This window comes from Anoplopoma fimbria, chromosome 19 (genome assembly GCF_027596085.1).
Source record: "Anoplopoma fimbria isolate UVic2021 breed Golden Eagle Sablefish chromosome 19, Afim_UVic_2022, whole genome shotgun sequence".
Lineage (NCBI taxonomy): Eukaryota > Metazoa > Chordata > Actinopteri > Perciformes > Anoplopomatidae > Anoplopoma > Anoplopoma fimbria.
The window spans coordinates 28,407,638-28,427,158 of NC_072467.1; the positions used below are offsets into that span (position 1 = coordinate 28,407,638).

The 19,521-nt window shown below is 40.7% G+C and overlaps 1 protein-coding gene across 1 annotated transcript in view; it reads right to left on the reverse strand.

Moving 5' to 3' along the window:
• Window positions 1-19,521, reverse strand: part of itga11b (integrin, alpha 11b) — a 35,394-nt gene extending 15,873 nt beyond the window's left edge. The window contains exons 1-10 of the mRNA XM_054620627.1: window positions 19,467-19,521; window positions 11,688-11,799; window positions 5,889-5,998; window positions 5,264-5,355; window positions 5,042-5,156; window positions 4,087-4,214; window positions 2,750-2,898; window positions 2,505-2,649; window positions 2,160-2,325; window positions 932-1,002 (exon numbers count right to left, since the gene is read on the reverse strand). Coding sequence (XP_054476602.1) covers window positions 932-1,002; window positions 2,160-2,325; window positions 2,505-2,649; window positions 2,750-2,898; window positions 4,087-4,214; window positions 5,042-5,156; window positions 5,264-5,355; window positions 5,889-5,998; window positions 11,688-11,799; window positions 19,467-19,521 — 1,143 coding nt within the window. The remainder of the gene's footprint in view (window positions 1-931; window positions 1,003-2,159; window positions 2,326-2,504; window positions 2,650-2,749; window positions 2,899-4,086; window positions 4,215-5,041; window positions 5,157-5,263; window positions 5,356-5,888; window positions 5,999-11,687; window positions 11,800-19,466) is intronic.

Sequence of the window (19,521 nt, forward strand, 5' to 3'; positions counted from 1 at the left end):
CCGGTCTGAAGAGGAGGACTGTTGTCCTGCATGAGGACTCACTCAGAGATGATTCAGCGCCGTCTGTTTTCCTCATCAGACTGACGGAGTTCACATTTGACCTTTTAATCCTACAGAGCAGGAAACACTTTGCATATTCGTCTGTGATTGAATGCAAGTGTCTGTGTGTGTCTGTGTGTGTCTGTCTGTGTCTGTGTGTGTCTGTGTGTGTCTGTCTGTGTCTGTGTGTGTGTGTGTGTGTGTGTGTGTGTGTGTGTGTGTGTGTGTGTGTGTGTGTGTGTGTGTGTGTGTGTGTGTGTGTCTGTGTGTTCCTGCATGTACTAATGTGTGTGTGTGTGTGTGTTTAGTTGGCAGCTTTATGTTCAGGAAAACCATCTGCTCTGCGTTTCTCATAGAAAGTTTCCACGACACCACTTTCTCTCCCTGACGTTGGAATTCAGTCGAGTACGATTTTCCCTGGACGAGAAACAACAGAAATATTTCTAGAAGCTTCTTATTCTGCAGCTTCAGACTTCTGCCAAGAACCAGAACCAAAACCAATGGTCCACGTTTCAGGGTTAGTCCTGATATCAATAGTTGGATCTTTTGTTTCTGTTGGAATCAGAATCAATAAAATACATAACTTGGCTCCTGTCGTCTGCTGGTTTTATTAGATCATGATTTGCTTTTTTGGAGAAAACTGGAAGAAAATCTGATTAGTTCATCAAGTAGAAACTTAAACTTTCCAAGTCCCTGATTCCTGTAAAGATTTGGGGGAAATTATAAGGATTCTTTATCCAGATCGGATAGATCTTTGGAAATAAAACATGATAAAACTACACAAAATCTAAAGAGTCAGATCAGAAACAATACAGAGTTAGAACGTTGGACTCTTTCAGAATTCAGATGTCAGCTCTGTAAAACATATCAGAGTGTCATGTGAGTTACTCACTTTGACTAGATGTGAGGAGAAACCAGCCTGAGCCATCTGCAGACCAAACCCTCGACCCTGACTGCTGGTTCCTGCACAACGGAAACAGCGTCATCCTGTTACATTCACATTTTAATAAAGCTCTTTTGAACGTCACATGTGGTGCCAGTAGCACTAATCCCACTGGGAATCAACAGCCCAAATCACAGCTCTGTGCAGCCGTAAGGTTTCTCTTTTTGTTCGTCAATCTGTACAGCGGACTGGTATGAAAGTTAAAGCAACATAAAAGTTCACAGAAGAAGAATGTAGATTTTGAGAGAAAGTGAGGGGAAGAAAGTGGAGCATTTAGTAACATAAAGATTGATGAAAATATAAAAGGTAGAGAGATTTCTCAGTGGGAAAAAAGTAGAAACTAAACAGGTGACAACAAAATCGACTGCTAGCTCATTTTTAACCTGCATAATTAACATTTTTGGACACTAATTAGATATTATCACCTCATTAAATTGATGTGATCTGTTTCCTATTTCAACATCCAGCAGTTACTGGGCACCAAGAGGAATCACTGTTGGTTTTGTTGTTTAAACCTAACTGTTGGTTTTGTTGTTTAAACCTAACTGTTGGTTTTGTTGTCTAAACCTAACTGTTGGTTTTGTTGTTTAAACCTTGTTGGTTTTGTTGTCTAAACTAACTGTTGGTTTTGTTGTCTAAACCTAACTGTTGGTTTTGTTGTCTAAACCTAACTGTTGGTTTTGTTGTTTAAACCTAACTGTTGGTTTTGTTGTTTAAACCTAACTGTTGGTTTTTGTTAAACCTAACTGTTGGTTTAGTTGTCTAAACCTAACTGTTGGTTTTGTTGTCTAAACCTAACTGTTGTTGTCTAAACCTAACTGTTGGTTTTGTTGTCTAAACCTAACTGTTGGTTTTGTTGCCAGGCAGGTCAATAGATTGCATTTTGTGATTTCCCAAACTGCGGTGACACTGTGTTGACTTTGTTCACCAGCTAGTTTGTCAGCTGTGTCTGCTGCTGGACACTAGGTTGATGAGAGCGCTAAAGACACAACCAAAACAGTAAAGTAGTGGGACTTGCTTAACAGATGCCATACATTATATTTAACTCTATATAACTATATAACTATAGTTTAACTCAAGTTACATCTCACTGTCACTCTTTATCCACTAACAACATGTAGGTATTTCAAATGTACAACAATCAACAACATATTTGACATTCTGATGGTCAGCTGACCTTCCAGAGAGAAGATCCTCTCTCCCAGCGCGTCCACGATGTCCTTCAGCGCCGACTCGTCTGACACATTGAAGAAGTGCTTCTCATCCGGGTCGCTAGCGATGAACTTGATTTCCTTCAGAAAGGCTTCAGGGTTGATTCCCCGACGGTTGTAATAACCCAGAACCTGGAAGAGAAGCAGAACAAAGCACATTTAGGAAAGAGTTCCTGAAGTCCAGAACAACAGAGTGGGTTTGATGCATCTGCTAGGATGAAGGAGAAAGAAGGAAGTCCAAGTTCTCAGGAAACGAACACTAAATCCGGATCAGACAGGAAGTCAGCAGTGTATTTTGGGGTCAGACTCACAGCGATGGCGTACATGGTGACGTTGTCTCTCTCGCTGTCGGCGACGGCCTGCACCAGATGTGGACTATCATGAGACTCTCCGTCCGTGATCACGATCATGACCTTCTGAGCGCCAGGTCGACCGCCGCGCCTGAACGCCTCCGACCTTCACGTCAAAGAGAAGTACCAGACGTAGTGTCAGTGAACCTGGTTGGTTGGCGTGTGATGTTTATTCATTCATGAGCGACGTCATTTTTGTGTCGTACCGCGCCACGTTGATGCCCAGCGCCGTCCTCGTCTCCTCGCCGCCCCTCTGGTCGATGCCCCTGGCGACCTCCACCACCTCCTCCACCGTCTGGTACTCACCCAGACTGAACTCATGGACCACCGTGGAGCCGTACTGAACCACACCAACCTGCAGCCAAAACACACCACAGCTCAGTCCAGACCTGAAACCCTGCACCTGAAGGTCTCAGAGACATTTTCCTCTGTCAGCCTGTTGGTCAGCTTCCTGTGAAACCAGTCTGCTACTGGTGGCCGCTCAACTGCAGCAGATAAAGGTTTAAATCTTTGCTCAACGGCATGTCAGAGGGAACAGTCGAATGTGGGGAGACTGTTCCCTTTTCTGCAGAACATCACCCAATGCTTCCACTAGTTTTGGAGGTTTCCTAGTTTTCAGTTGCATGCTGGGACATAAGTTGACACGAACATCTGGACTACTGCCGTTCGTGAGCTCGGTTTTCACTACAGGCTTTAAATTTGAGTCTTTGTCACAGAAAACCTTTTTAAGCTGCATGGTGATAAACTTCCAAAGCTACTAATTACTTAATCAAACTAGTTACTATATAATTAATGCTCTTCATTATTGTTTTTTACCCATTTTTAAAGAGGAATTCATAGAATATTTTGCCATGTTAGAGGAATGGCTCCAAGGATCACAAGGTCGTTGGTTGGTGTTGGACGGAACTAACTGAAAATAAAAGTCAAATAATATTACCCCAATGCATGTTTTAGTTTTTGTCAATCATCTGCTGTATGGTCCTGAACACATGCTGTAAGATGACAGTCATGGAAACAAAAGGTGTGAGATGCTCTGTGAGCTCAGGCTTTGACAGAGGACAGCAGTCAGCAGCTTCCAGGTTAATGGAAAAGAAAGTGAAAGTACAAAAGACATGACCTCCATCCTCATTGGCAGTCACAGCCCTGGTTTGTGGGCACATATACATTTTGCAAAATTATTCCAAGTATTCCCTTAAAATGACCAGTGAAAAAGCTTCTGAGAAAACATGACTCATAGATCATGACCAGGCACCAAAACTACAGTTTATAGGTGATGTATGTATTTATAAAAAACACTTATTAACATAAGTTTAAAACTCCAGACTCCAGACTCTAAACTCTTCTGTAGATTGGTAGGAAAAAATACGTATTGCACGGAGGTGAATGATATCGGATACATTTTCTTACTATATCCATGATATTTAAACATCCTGAGAATTTTTTTGACAAATACAATCTGAAACAGGGGGAAAAAATGAAACAGTACTGGCTTTTATTAATGCCATATAGAATCCTTATTGCTTAAATTCATTGATGAACCAACCTGCGTCTGACCTGGGCCGATGTAGAACTTCTGCAGGATGGTGATGAGGAAGTCCTGGACCTCGTACCACGGATAGATGGAGTTAGAACCGTCCAGAACGATCACGATGTCCATGAACGTCTCACATCCTGTAAGACAATAAATAAACAAGACAAGATACAGGACAGGTAGATGGATGATGGATGAACAGAGGGATGGAGGAATAGATGGATGGATGGATGGATGGATGGATGGATGGATGGATGGATGGATGGATGGATGGATGGATGGATGGACGCTGCTGGTATCTTTACTAGTTATTGTTGTTGTTTAATTATTATTCTGCTATTATTGGTGATACTTCTGCTATAACTATGATAAATTCAATTAAAATTGAATTGAATAGATGGACACATGGATTAATCATTGGGTGGAGGGATGGATAAATGGATAGATGGATTGACAAACGGATGAATGGATGGATTAATAATGGATGGATGAATGGATGGATGTACGAATAATTGAGAGATGGATGATGGATGATTGATGAATATATGGATGTATAGATGGATGTATGAACTTATGGATAGTTGAATAAAAGTATGACTAGATGGATTGATTGATAAATAAATTGATGGGATAGATGGATTTATGGTTTTTTGGATTTATGGATGGATGAATAGTTAAATAAAAGTATCACTAGATGAATAGATGGATGAATAGATGAATGGATGGATGGATGAATAGATGAATGGATGGATGGATGGATGAACAGAGGGATGGAGGAATGGATGGATGGATGGATGAATGGATGAATGGATGGATGGATGAATGGATGGATGGATGGATGGATGGATGAATGGATGGATGGATGGATGAATGGATGGATGGATGGATGGATGGATGGATGTGGATGGATGGATGGATGGATGGATGGATGGATGGATGGATGGATGTGTTCATGTGCATTGATTACTCTGCAGGGCGGGGGCGATGGTGTGGGACAGTCTGAAGTTTCGGCCGACTTTGGAACAGATCCCGGTGCTGTACAGAGAGCTTCCACATTCATGAGACCAGAGAGGACCACAGGTCTGAGGACACATTCACACACAGCAGAGACACAAAGACACAAAGACACAAAGGTCAATCTGAAGGTCAATCTGAAGGTCAATCTGAGTGTTTGGGTCATGTGACTCACCACAAAGCTGTGGTCTTTAGGGTTGGAGGTCAGCGTCATCCCCAGTCTCATCTTGTCTTTCCTCTCAGACACGTTGTCCAGAGAAAGTTTCCCTGATTCACAACAAAACTTCAGATGAACAGGTGTGTTTGTTATCAGTTATTTCTTACAGGAATATTGTCTTTTTGTTCATTAAATTAAGTAAAATTGTGAGGTATCATCACTTTACTAGAGTATTTTTAATTTATTCTAAATATGTATTTATGTATTTTATTCTTCTCCTTAATGTTTTATTGTATAATAAATGCTCTGCATACCAACAGAGGAGTTATTGGAGCAGCTCAGGGTGAAACTTTTTTTTTTGTATAAATGAGTTCAATAAGTAAACTTTTCCTGAAACAAAACTAAAACAGCCTCTGAAATTCTCAAAGAATAACTGTTGCACACGATAATAACCAAATACTTTCACCTTTCTGCATAATGAGTTCTTTTATTCTGGAGAGTAGATTTTGTTTCTAAATGTTTCTACTCGTACTTTAGTAGTATCGTTACGTTTACCTGCAGAATGTTTTACGTTGTGGTACTTTTACTCTGACTTAATTAAAGGACGGACGCCTGCTGTGATTCTGTTGAACATGTTACTCACCAAGGTTCAGTCTGGTGCAGTTTGCAGAGTTTCTGGTGTCCAGGGGACACTTGAACACATCACCAGTCTGCTGCTTCCCTGTGGATTGCAAGGGAGCTCCAACCAGCAACCTGGACACACACACACACACACACACACACACACACACACACACACACACACACACACACACACACACACACACACACACACACACACACACACACACACACACACACACACAGACAGTGATGGGTTTGTTACTAAGGAACCCTGCTGGACTCAGAAGAACCAGCCAGATGATGAATTTACTGTCAGTCTGGTGTTTTTAACGTCATCATTTAGTAAGAAACTCTGTCAACAGGCTCAGTATGAATACTTATAGTCATCACCTGATCTCCAGACCTACCTGCACACCTGCTCCCTATCTCTCATTAACACCTTCAGTATATATATATATATATATATATATATATATATATATATATATATATATATATATATATATATATATCTCAGCCCTGCAGCCTCAGAGCTTCTCTGTGTTTGTGCTCAGAGCTCCAGTCTTTGTCTTGTTTTCAGCCAGCTGTAGTTTTAAACCCTGTCTGCTCATTTAAACTAGTTGGACCGTCTCTGGAGACTCATTTGTTTCAGCACAGTGTTTCTACTCTCTGTGTTCATAAACTATGTTTCTTTGGGTCACAATTTAACTCCAGTGTCGAAGTTCAGTTCTCCTGTAGTAAATAATGAGCTCTTTATTCAGTGAAGCACGAAGTGATCATCCCTGAGACATTTCTCTGATCTCAGCCATCGTCACCATGCTCATTTATTGTAGAAACTTTAACTAAAGATCTATTTCTGAATCAGTCGAAATCCACACGTGATTATCAGTCCACAATTCAACACTTAACACCTTTGTTTGTAGTATTAAAGCAGAAGTCAATGTTGACATATTCGTCAGGTTACTTCTGTAGTTATTTAACCCTCAACCACAATCTCTCCCTGAATCGAACTAAGTCATTTGTTGCCTAAATGCTGCAGGATCACTCGTGTTGCTGCACAATCTTAAGAAAAAACAAGGAAACTTTTTTAAAATACTTTCTGTAAGATATCATACAAAACATTGTATAAGGAGATTTTATCTTATAAATTAAGTCTTAAATATTAATAAGATTCCAAGTAATCATATTTCTGTCAAAGTGACATAACATGAAACAATCTAAAGGTTGTAACATTCTCAAGTCCCAACTCCTTTGCTTCTTGAGGATTTGCTGCTTTTTCTGTTTTCAGTGGGTGTAACTATGAAAAGCTCTCTCTGCTCTTTCTGACTCGTTATAGGAATATAGTGCAGATAAATAAAACCCAACAAGCCTCAACACAAACAACGAATTGAAAACCGTTCAGAGCTCTTCTTTATCCGATGTGATGAGTCGGACTCAGAACCCTGAGATGTGCTTCATGTTGTCAAATGGAGACAGAAACCTTATTAATGGTCTGATTTAATTCTTTATAGGTGAAAATAAAATGTGCAGTAGCAGTTTGTTGATGGTTAAGTAGCAGGTCACCCAGCTAGCAGGTTGTTGGTGTTAAACCGGAGTAAACAGCAGCACATGTGGTCCGGACGGCGGTTCTGGGAAGAGGACTGAGTCACATTCCGGAGGAGATTCTTTAGTAGAGCGTTAACCCTCAATCTGTTAATGTGTCTGCCGTCCACATCAAACCAACCACCAACCACAGAGTCCACATCCTGCAGACACAAACCTCTGACATCACTGCGGCGTTTCCTGGACCGGTGCTGTCATTTAGACTCATACCTGCTTTATGGTGCTGCTTAACTACCGGCCTCCTGCAGCTCCTGGAGAGGACGTTATTCTGGAGAGGGTTTATATAAAACGGTGGACGGAGCAACATTAAGAAAAGAGAGAATATTCTTCTTATTTCTTCCTAAAGATCACAGATGTGTGAATTGTTCTTTTTCTCTGATGGAGTACAATATTTGAGAACAACGTCGTTATTTCTGTCTGTGTTTTTAATCTTCTTTTTATTTGTATAAATCAATGATTATTCCAGTAAACTCCGGGTCTGAAAAGTCAAGATCTGCATTAGTTGTATCCATGGCAACGCCTGAGGCATGAGGTCATCTAGTCCAAATCCAAAATTCAGTTCACTTCATCTGCAGACTAAACTCCAAAAACAACCAATAATTAATAAGTTAAACAACAATAACAATGATATGATATTATTGTTTCATATGTCAGTTGGTGTAGTGATGTTTTGATAATGTTTCGATGGAGGCTCATGTTTTACTGCCCGTTCTAAATCATTTCTGTCACAGCTATAAGTTCCCATATATAATCAGCGTTCAGATTACTTAGAAATGACACAGCTCTACAAAAACATTAAGATCTCTGCAGATGTTTTAGACATCGTGGTGCTTTCAAGCTCCGCTACTATGCTGGAAATGTTTGGAAATGGTTTTACACTAAAACGAGCCAAGAAAAACCAACAACTTGTCAGCCGTGCTAACAGTTTGGTTTTAGTGGCGGCGGTGCGGTCGGTTGGCATGTTGAATGTGAGGAGATAAAAAGAAAACCAACACACACCAACCACACACACACACAACCACACACACACACACACACACACACACACACACACACACACACACACACACACACACACACACACTGATCTCAGCAGGACGGCCACCAGGCGACATAAACACTCGTCTCTGTAAACACGAAGCGCCGGAGGTTTGACCTCAGAGGTCGACACATGTCAACGGGTTTAACCTCTAACAGACACAACAAGATCCTCAAACACACACACACACACACACACACACACACACACACACACACACACACACACACACACACACACACACACACACACACACACACACACACTGCAGTTTTACTTCAGGATTGTTGTGATTGCCTCCATCTTCGTTTTTAATATCTTAATGATTTTGAGGGTTCAAATTTGGTCAGTGAAGTGTACAAGTCAGACAGAAGTGTAACTAATAGCAGTAATAATGTAAACATTAAGAGTTCAGGTGTTTCTGTTCAGAGAACCATCTCCTGTTCATGTAGGTTTATAACATTGTCTCTCCCAACTAATCAAACCCGTCAGCTCCATATTTTACCAACACCAGTTACATAACAAACGTCTGAACCCATTCACTGATTTATAAAGACAACGAAAAGTCATTGATGGCTTATTTTAACTTATGCAATGTACACAATTTCATTTACATAACAAACACAATTATATGAACCCAAACCATAAACCATGAGTCAAAACAAGAGTAAACTGTCATAAAGCTCTTAGCTTGCATTCAGACTGCAAAAAATAAATCTGCGTTAAAACAACACAAACAGGCTGCACTGGGTCACATGGTCAGGAAGAGTTTGAACAATAAAATACGTTCCAGCAACTCCAGTTTGAGTCAAACGCCAAAAAACAGCCGGTTATTAAACTTTGAGACGGGATTGAACATCTCAAGTTCTAACGTTTACAAATTATTTATCTTTCATCATAACCATCGAGATGTTAACAGTAGATATTTTATAGTAGAAATATCACATTACAAGATAATCTACAGGGAACGTGTGATTGTAATGCAGCTCATTACTGGATGACGTTGAGTTACACTGTTACAGAAGTTGAGCAAGGTTAAAGTTTTTTGCAGACGACTCTGCGTTGTTTTGCTAGAACGTTCTCTGTTAGCGTCCCCACGGAGGACGCCATTCAAATGAATGAGAGGGCTGCAAGTCTAAACGTGGTTTAGTTCTACCCACAGAGCCAGATCACTGATGAAACTAACTACTGCTGGCACTAAAAGAAGATTCAGCACTCAGTTTGTATAGGAGTTTGCCTTTTCGTCAAGATTTTCAGACAAAAACATAACTGTTTTTATTATTTTATCTATAGCATAGTTATCTATTGTTGAATGATCTGACTGCATGAACCTTGACCGGACATTAACTCCAAGCTTCAGTGTTTACAGCGAGCTCCTTTAAGGTCTTTGAAACCTTTATGGTGTCTTTATGTGGGTTTTGTGGAACACGGCACATTCTTTAGGAACAGTGAAATTGTTTCTAGATGTTTGTTGGACAAGAAAATGTCATAAAAACATATAAAGTACAGGTCAAAAGGAGTGCAGGGACCCTGATGGTTTATGGGTACTGAGAACAATCCTGGATGAAGGAGAAGAGAAGGATTATGTTGTCTGGATCACAACTCCAGACAAACACCTGAGATGTTAAATGTGTAGAAAAACAACCTCACGGAGCGACGTGATGTTCTTCCCAGAGGGAGGTCAGGGAATAACAAACCGCAGCACATAGTTTCCAGATCCGCCGCTCTGCCTCAGGGACGCGGGAGAAGCCGGTCGCGAGACAAATACTTTCCACTTATTTACCTGCGACTTCAAAGGCCGAGAGATTCTGTAATCCTGGAAGACTGCGAGGTTTAAAATGCTTCCAGATAATAAAAAAACGAGAGACGGAGAAGCGGGAATGTTGTTCAATCTCACCTGAAGACAGACAACAACAAGATTCTCTCTTCTCCTCTAACTTCTCCTCCTGTTTTCAGAGGGACCTGCTGCCTTTAAGATTATATTTAAATAACAGGATTAGACTGGATTATCGACCTCACATAGACATTACTGCACAAAGGGATGAGATTAAAGTTGTAACTGTGAGAGAAAAAAATTGGATATTCTCTCAAATTAAACTGATAAATTTACATTAAAAAACTTCGATATATTCTGAGATTAAAAGGGTTAATTTAAGGGAAGAATTTAGATATTCTCTGAGATTAAAATGGTAAATTAACAAGAGATTAAGAGATTCAAGTCATGAATCAAAAAGAAAAAACTTGAATATTCTCTGAGATTAAAGTGGTAAATGTTCGCCGTCCGCCCTCTGAATTCCGTCTCTCATAAAGTTGTGTAACTAAAATAAGGACAAGCTCCTGAAAGATTCATCAACACGTTACTGTTTTCTTTTATGATCATAAATAAATATAATGAATACATTTTGCTCTCAGTGTCTAACGGCATCTTTAGTGTGAAAGTGAAGCGATGCAAGCAGCTGCTCAACAAAAACAAAAAAAGATTTCCAGTATTGTTTCTTGAAATTTGAGACTTTAATCTCAGATAATTGATGTATTTCTATGTACAATGGCCCTATTTATACTTGTAGAAATGAGCTGAGATGAGAAGAAGATCTCATCTGAGGAGCTGGAGGTTGAAATGTTGGAATCATGAAGGATGGAGAGCCAATCAGACAGATGGAGAGCCAAGAAGAAGTGTCCAGAGGAGACGAGAGAATGTGATTTATAGCAGACAGGAACATAAATAACCTCCAGCTGATCCTCAGACTCGCTTCACTTCAGACACATCGCTGGAAAACCTGTCGTCCCAACATGAGTCCGACTTCTCAACATGATTCACTGACAGAAAGCAACTTTCCTGGAAACATTTCTGAGTCAAAGGATTTAAAATCTGATTCCAGGACACGATTCATTCTGTCTCCACCTGAAGACACGAATTCTATAAATATAGAGAGACCAGTACAGACTGGTTTCTGTAAATATAGACAGACCAGTACAGACTGGTTTCTATAAATATAGAGAGACCAGTACAGACTGGTTTCTGTAAATATAGACACACCAGTACAGACTGGTTTCTATAAATATAGAGAGACCAGTACAGACTGGTTTCTGTAAATATAGACAGACCAGTACAGACTGGTTTCTATAGATGTAGATGGACCAGTATAGACTGGTTTGTTAGTGTACTGGGTTTCTCACCACTGGTGCCCCCCCGCCTCGTGCTGCTGGACTGTGTATCCAAACTGGTTTTCTTTGGAACCGGAGAAGATCTTGAAGTTCTTGGTGTCGAAGTTGAAACAGAGCTGAAGATCTGAAACACAGAAGAAGAAGCTGAAGAAGCTGAAAGCTGAAGAAGCTACCCAGTATAACCAGTAAAACCAGTTTAGATTTAAGTTAACGACAAGGGAAAACATAAGTGACTCTTCATCACTAAAAGATCTCGTCTCAGAGATCCTCTGGTCTGGAACCAGTTTCCCACAGAAAGTAAAGAATGAAAACACTGAATCACACACAGGTGTGTGGAGGGACAAAACAATGTGAACACCTGCCAGTAGAACCGAGCCCAAAACCACAACACTAAATTAAAATATATATATATATATAAATATATATACTATATATATATATATATCATATAAATACAGTTTTTCTCAGTTGTTAACACACAAAAAGCGAAAATTCGGCACAATTTCACACAACCTTCACTTCATGTACCAATCGCTCGACCCAATTTGGCACGACTTCACACTCCCTTATCTGCATTAGACTCTGACTTTCCTTCTTTACACTCTGATGTCAATTACACATCACCTTGTTGTCAAAACACTACACACAATGTTCAGTTGTTGCACACACTTCTCAAGTAAAATCTCAAAGCATCAACCTACAACACACAAATATTCAAATCTCTAAACATTCAGGTCTGTTGAGCAATTTGCAATCAGGACTGCAGCATAAAAGTGCCTCGAGCCTCTGTTCTGTTTGGTGAACAATGGAGAACTTTGAAGAGATCGACAACCAGAGAAGGAGAGGGGTAAGAGTGAGAGGAGGAGGAGGAGGACAAGGAGGAGGAAGAGGAGGAGAAGGACAAGGAGAAGAAGGAGGAGGAGGAGGAGAGAAAGAGAAGGGTCATCTCTAATGAGATTCGGGCCACTGTGGTAGACCATGTGCTCTGGTTTGAGCATGAGGGAGGCAGAGGGTCCAACCAAACCTCAGCCGCTTCACAGTTGCTGCCATCATTAGAACCTTCAGGATGGAGAACCCTTGTGTGCTGTAATACTGCATATCAATAGAATACAGTGTGCTCACAGTATTTGTGTTTTGCAGGACTGAAAGAGAACCACACCGTGGAGGAAGAACACACACTTTCACAGCCGAACAGGAGACTGAAATTGTAAATATGGTTCGTGAGAACAACGCTATCACACTCTGACCACGCTACATTCAGGAACGTCCAGACCGTCAGGCCGGTTTACAGTACTGTACTGTTCTCTGTGTGTACCCAAATAAAACTTTTTTTGCTGCATATTTGTGTGCTGTTTTATGTTTGACTATGAAAAAAGTCGGCCTACACTGAGACATTTTACAAAAGGAGAAATGGCTCATTCTCCAGAGTCGTTGTCATTCATATGGTGTGTTCCATTTCTATGATTGTGTTTTCAATTTTGCACTTCAGTGTGCTGTAAATGCTTAGTAGTGTGTACTCAATGAATGGTATGTGTGTGTCATTTGAAAATATGGCTGTGTACCAAATGAAAACACGAGTTCCATTTTGTGAACAGTTAAGAGATTTGATGGCAAAGAGTCATCTTGCAAAGGGAGTGTCCGGTTTAGCATTCTGTGTGTGAGGTTTTCAGTTTTGTGTGTGCAGTTTTGAGAAAGCCGTTATTGTTTTGAGAAACGTGTGTTAACAATTGTGAAAAACTGTAATCATCATAATAATAAACAGAACTTTTCAAAACAAAGTCACAAAGTGCTTCAAGGTTGAACCAGAATTAAAACATTTTCTGTTACAAAATGCAAAGAAATTATTTTTACATTTGTATGTGTTTTCCTTGTAGTACTTAGAGACAGTAGTAAGTACATTTAAATATACCATATATACAATTTAAAGGAAAATATTACATATTTGTGGTAAACAAGTGAAAAGTTGCAAAATGAATAAATGTTTTATAGTAAATGTACATGTGTTAAGAGAAGTAATATGTAAGTATACACACCAACGTACAGAGCTGGAAAGAAGTATTCTGATCCAAAAGTACTAATACCACACAGGTGTACGAGAGGAGAAGTAGAGAGAAGGAGGAGGAGGAGGAGGAGTAGAAGACCTTGAAACGCTGCCAGACTCAGACATAAAGTGACATCATGACAGATGATGAAAAGATGAAAATCATAACAGAAGATGAAAACGACGTCACTGAGTTCATTTTTTTTTCCACGAAAGGAAACTAAGATCCGTCTGGAAAAAAGGAGCTCAGAGATGATGTCATCATTTCAACAGAATCTCTATCATCCAGATAAAAAGAAATGCAATAAATAAAGAGTCAAGACAATCCAACAAATTCTTCCTCCGTCACATCATCAGAGGAATACAGAAGTTTTCCTTCCTCAAGGTTTCAGTGACCGTCAACTATTTCAGTCTCTATGAAATATGAGCAGCATGAAATACAAACGTTTAGTTTATAGAAATCTCGATATGTTATTGATGCTGATTTATCACAATTATGAGCAGTGGATGCTCTAGAAAGTAAAATGTTGAGGTAGATAGAGAGAAAGATAGATTGATAGATAATTATAATCCAAACGCTTGTGATATTTCATCAAAACATTTTACTCTCCATGTTTCTTTTTAAAATCTCGCTATAAATAAACCATTTGCTTTAAACTATTTCTGTAAAAAACATTAAATTCTGAGCTCCTCAGTGAAACTATGAAGACATGATTGATTCATCTGAGACCAACAGTCATGTGACAACAAATCTGTGAAACTGTGACTGAACTTCAGGCTGCTGAACACAGAGGAGAGGAGAGGAGGAGAGGAGAGAGGAGAGGAGAGAGAGAGGAGAGAGAGAGAGAGGAGAGAGAGAGAGAGAGAGGAGAGGAGAGGAGAGGGAGAGAGGAGAGGGGGAGGAGAGGAGAGAGAGAGAGGGGAGAGGAGAGAGGAGAGGAGAGGAGAGGGAGAGAGAGGAGAGGAGAGAGAGAGGAGAGGAGAGGAGGGAGAGGGAGAGGAGAGGAGAGAGAGAGGAGAGAGGGAGAGAGGAGAGAGGAGAGAGAGGAGAGGAGAGGAGAGAGGAGAGAGAGAGAGGAGAGAGGAGAGGAGAGGAGAGGAGAGGATGGAAAAATATGAATAGTTCAATATTTAGCACGTATTATATAATATTATAGCACGTAGATCCTCCATATTTTTCCAACATTGTTAAAACTTGTAGATACTTGGAACAATGTTAAATATATAGATTCCATTGTTTTCCAAGTTTTGTAAAATAAATTATTAAAGAAATTCAACTTTGTTTTTATGATTTATTTCATCATAACTGTGTTATTCTGCACTAAAGACATGTTTGAGTTCTCTACTTCTAGTCATGATGGTTCTGTTTCCATAGAGGAGCAGGACTTTTATTTTGAAGTGTAAATTAAAAGCTACAGAGAGAAAATTGTAACAGGAGACAAAAAAACTCTGAACTTTGGCGTTCAGAGGGTTAAAGGTGTGTTTGTTTCTTCGCGGTTTAGAGGAATCTCCTCCCGTCTGAACCGAGCCAGAGACCAGCTGGATTTATCAGAGCTGTTGGAGAAAGACGCAGAGAGGCTTAGCAGAAATACAAGATCCAGATCCTGATCCTGATCCAGATCCAGATCCAGATCCTGATCCAGATCCAGATCCAGATCCAGATCCCAGTCTGACGGTCTGACGGACTCAGACGATCCTCTCTGACACATTCTTTAAATTCTCTCCACAGCAGAGGAGTCGGTGCGACTCTTTTCAGGTGATTGTTCCAGATGTGTCTGAGCTGAAATAACTGACGACATATAAATAAACATCTGCAGCTTCTGCAGCAGATAATACTGAATATTTATGTTAGAATACAAACAAAACAAACGCTCGAAAACAAAGTCTCTGGTTTTTAAAATCAGATGCAGAAGTCGAGGAAGTGAGTCTCATCGGGCCAAAGAGGGAAGTGATTTAGTGAACAGAACGCCGTCTGTGTCACTCCCTCCAGACGGCGAGCAGACGGCTCTGTTGGCTGCAGCATCACTGTGACCCGCTGTCAGATCGACCTCAGCCAGATGACCCTTGACCTCTCTGACAGGCGGCGTAGGTCAGAGCTCACCACCTTGTACAGTCTGGGAAATAGGTTTCTAACCTGTCAGGTTAACCTGCCAAACTCCCTTAAAAAAACTTACAAGATGCTTTTGATACAAATCAATATTTTTGGGAACCCCTAGTCATAAATCTTATATTCAGCAAACATATAATTGACCAGGCAGCACTCATACGACTGTACATCGTTGGTTTAGAAATATTCAGTTTGATCAAAAGCTCCAGAAAAGCTACTAAATGGACCTTATGTTGGGATTGTTTTGTCAACAACTAAAGTTCATTCTAAAGTCAAGAATTAACTTTTTAAACCTCTTTTTCTTTTATCACAGTGGGTGGAACAAGTGAGATAATAAAACAAGTTAAGTTTCCGTGTTAAACTGGTCCTTGGAGGATGAAATATGAGATTAATTAACATAGTTCGTTTAGCAAGGACGCTTTAAACGCAGATGTTTCTGGATGAAGTCTGGTGTGGAACCTTCTCCTTACATAAGGTGACACGTGTTCAGGATCAACCCTTCACTCAGCACTGGATGAAGAAAATAAGGATTCATTTTATTTTCTTTGGTTATATAAAACTTTTTTATGCTTCAGAAGAATTTATCAAACTGTTCCGTCCCTGAACAAGAGACTTTGTTTCAGACAACATTAAAACCACCAATCACGTCTGTGGTTACTATGAAGAGCAGCAGGACGGGGCCAAGAAGACAAACAGGACGGGGCCAAGAAGACAAACAGGACGGGGCCAAGAAGACAAACAGGACGGGGCCAAGAAGACAAACAGGACGGGGCCAAGTTATGTTTTTATATCAGGTGAGCGCCACACGGGTGGAGTTTAATGAGAGAGAGCGAGAGAGAGAGAGAGAGAGAGAGAGAGAGAGAGAGAGACATAGAGAGAGAGAGACAGAGAGAGAGAGAGAGAGAGACAGAGAGAGAGAGAGAGAGAGAGAGAGAGACAGAGAGAGAGAGAGAGAGAGAGAGAGAGAGAGAGAGAGACAGAGAGAGACAGAGACAGAGAGAGACAGAGAGAGAGAGAGAGAGACTTCTGGGAGAAGTGAGGCCGGTGGTAATGGTTCCTTCCTGTGTGGCGTTACCAGCAGAAAACCACATCAGGACAAATGAGTGATGTAGATGTTGAGAGTTTAACGATCCCTTTAAAAGCCACAACATCTGAGTTCCTGGATAGAAACCATCACATGACCAGAGAGAGCTCACTGACCTGCAGGCCGACCCTCCAGGGAAACATCCTCCTCCTCACAGCCATCAAACCAAACTCCACCCAGATTCAATTTAGGGGCCGGAGGGATCCAAATGCTGCAGCTTCAATGTATGGAAACACAATGTAATCAGAGAGAAACAGGAAAATGCTCTCTGGCCTCATCCACCGGGACTGAAGGGGCTCATTTGCAGATGGTGCATGAAGAATCAGATGTCAGACAGTTTATCTGCTCGTCAAACATCAGATATACAACATAAAATAGTTCTCATATAAACAGCTTGTGGTTTCTCTTTGCCTTTACCGCCATTCCATTCTCATTTTCAAACTGTTAAACAAGAAAATATGGCCAAAAAGTATATGAAGTTTGGAGTCAGTATTCATGGTCCCCAGAGGACAGAATCAGTGGTCTGCACCTGTTAAGCTTTGTTACACTCTGCAACCACGAATCCACCGTTCACACCTAATCCGTGGTCAGTGATTGGCGAGGTGTAAAAAGGTGTGAAAGGAGGCGGGGCTTTGACTTAACTCATTCTTAAAAACAAATGCTTGTGTTACAAACCAGATGTGAAACCGTCAAACTGAACTCACTGAACTGAATCAGTGGAGCTCCACACCGCTGACTTCATTCAAAGTACGTTACTTCCTCTTTAAGAGACAGGAAACGCCACGGAAATAATCACAGTGTGATCATTCTGGGTTTTTTTTCAGTTTTGTAATCAAACCAGCATCAGACTGAATTAAAACCAGTAAGAACCAGCACTGAACGTCTGCACCAGATAAACGGTGATACGTTCACTTACTGCAGTTAATTCTGACGTTTAAAACAGCTATAAACACTGTGATACATTCTGCAACCTTGTTAGCATTATGAGATCCTAGTGCACAGATTCACGCTCCTCAGAAGATGAACCATTTTCATTTTGGAAACTCTACAAGCTTTTCTTCAACGTCCCCTTCATGTTAGACGGTCGGCCATATGCACACAATACAAAATCTGTTAACAGGTTAGTTTTTTGTGACTTTCAGGGATTTTCCTGCTCCCCTGAGGATAAATATCAGCGGTGGACTCAGGTTGACTGAGAATCAAAGGAATAAAAACCCCGGCAGGTGTGCAGAAAGTTTTCCAGCAGCCTAGAGGTCACGAGGATGCACATGACCTTTCCTCTGTCACAACAACAGACTGTACAAAACATGGACGTAGCCTCGGTGACGTAGCCTCGGTGACGTAGCCTCGCTGACGTAGCCTCGCTGACGTAGCCTCGGTGACGTAGCCTCGGTGACGTAGCCTCGGTGACGTAGCCTCGCTGACGTAGCCTCAGTGACGTAGCCTCGCTGACGTCATCCAGCGGTTTCTGAAGAAGAATGAAGCTCAAAGCGATCGACTCCGGACGTCGCCATCTTGTTATTTGTCTCGTTATTTGTCCGATATTTGCTTTAAAAATTCAAACAAACGGGATCTTTCGACCAGGAGAACGCTGTCCGTTAAGCGTGGAAGACGAGAACTCATCGTTGAGGTTTTTATCACGTAACTTGCGTACCAACCCAAACGACAATATATTCCAAAACCTCACCAAATGGTTCTGCTGTTCAATTCTAAATTAGTTTCCTGTGAAGAGAGAAGTTTATTCTGAAGTATCGTATTCATGTAACGAGCTGCTGGACATTCGAAGGAAAACTCTTTTTGTGAGATATATTATGAACTGTTGTCAGAGGATATGTTGACCATGTACATGTATTAGTATGTTAACACTCATTGCTTTAAGTCTTATTTATAACATATTGACTGATTTGAATACCTACTTTGAAGACAGAGGGACAGAAACCAGTTTGATGTAGCCGGTTTTTTCACTTCCTCATCTGCTTTAAACCTCCAACACAAACCAGAACACCTTCTCACTCCTCCAGTAGTGACGACAAAGACTCCTCACATCACAGCTAGTAGTAAACGCTCACTGTAAAGACTTTAAGAGGCTTAGAATATACTTTTTAAAGTCTCATTTAGAGGTAAATAAATATAATAGCTTTAAATAAACCCATGTGTTCTGCTTCACAGATTCATCTAGAGAAAGAAAATCAACACGTTTTGATTCTCGGTGGCTTTGTGAGGACTTCCAGTCAAAATAAGATGATGCAGTGGATTTAAAACTCATCTGATGGATGATGCAGGAAGTAGAATCATCTCTTAAAAACAGAAGGAGCAAAAGAATTGTAGAGAAATGTATCTGATACGTTTTTATTCTGTCGTTTTTCTCAGATGCTGCTTTCAAGTGTAAAAACAAAAACAGGAAAAATATTATGAAGCAACTTTGAACACAAACTCTCATCAAGTCCATCAAACACCCCTCTGTCGCTCTCTCTGTCTCTGTCTCTCTCTCTCTCTTGGTGTAGTGTGATGCTCTCTCTCTCTCTCTCTCTCTCTGTAGTGTGATGCTCTCTCGCTCACCTGGCAGGAGGCTGCAGGTCCACAGCAGCAGCAGAGGAAGCTGATGATAATCCAT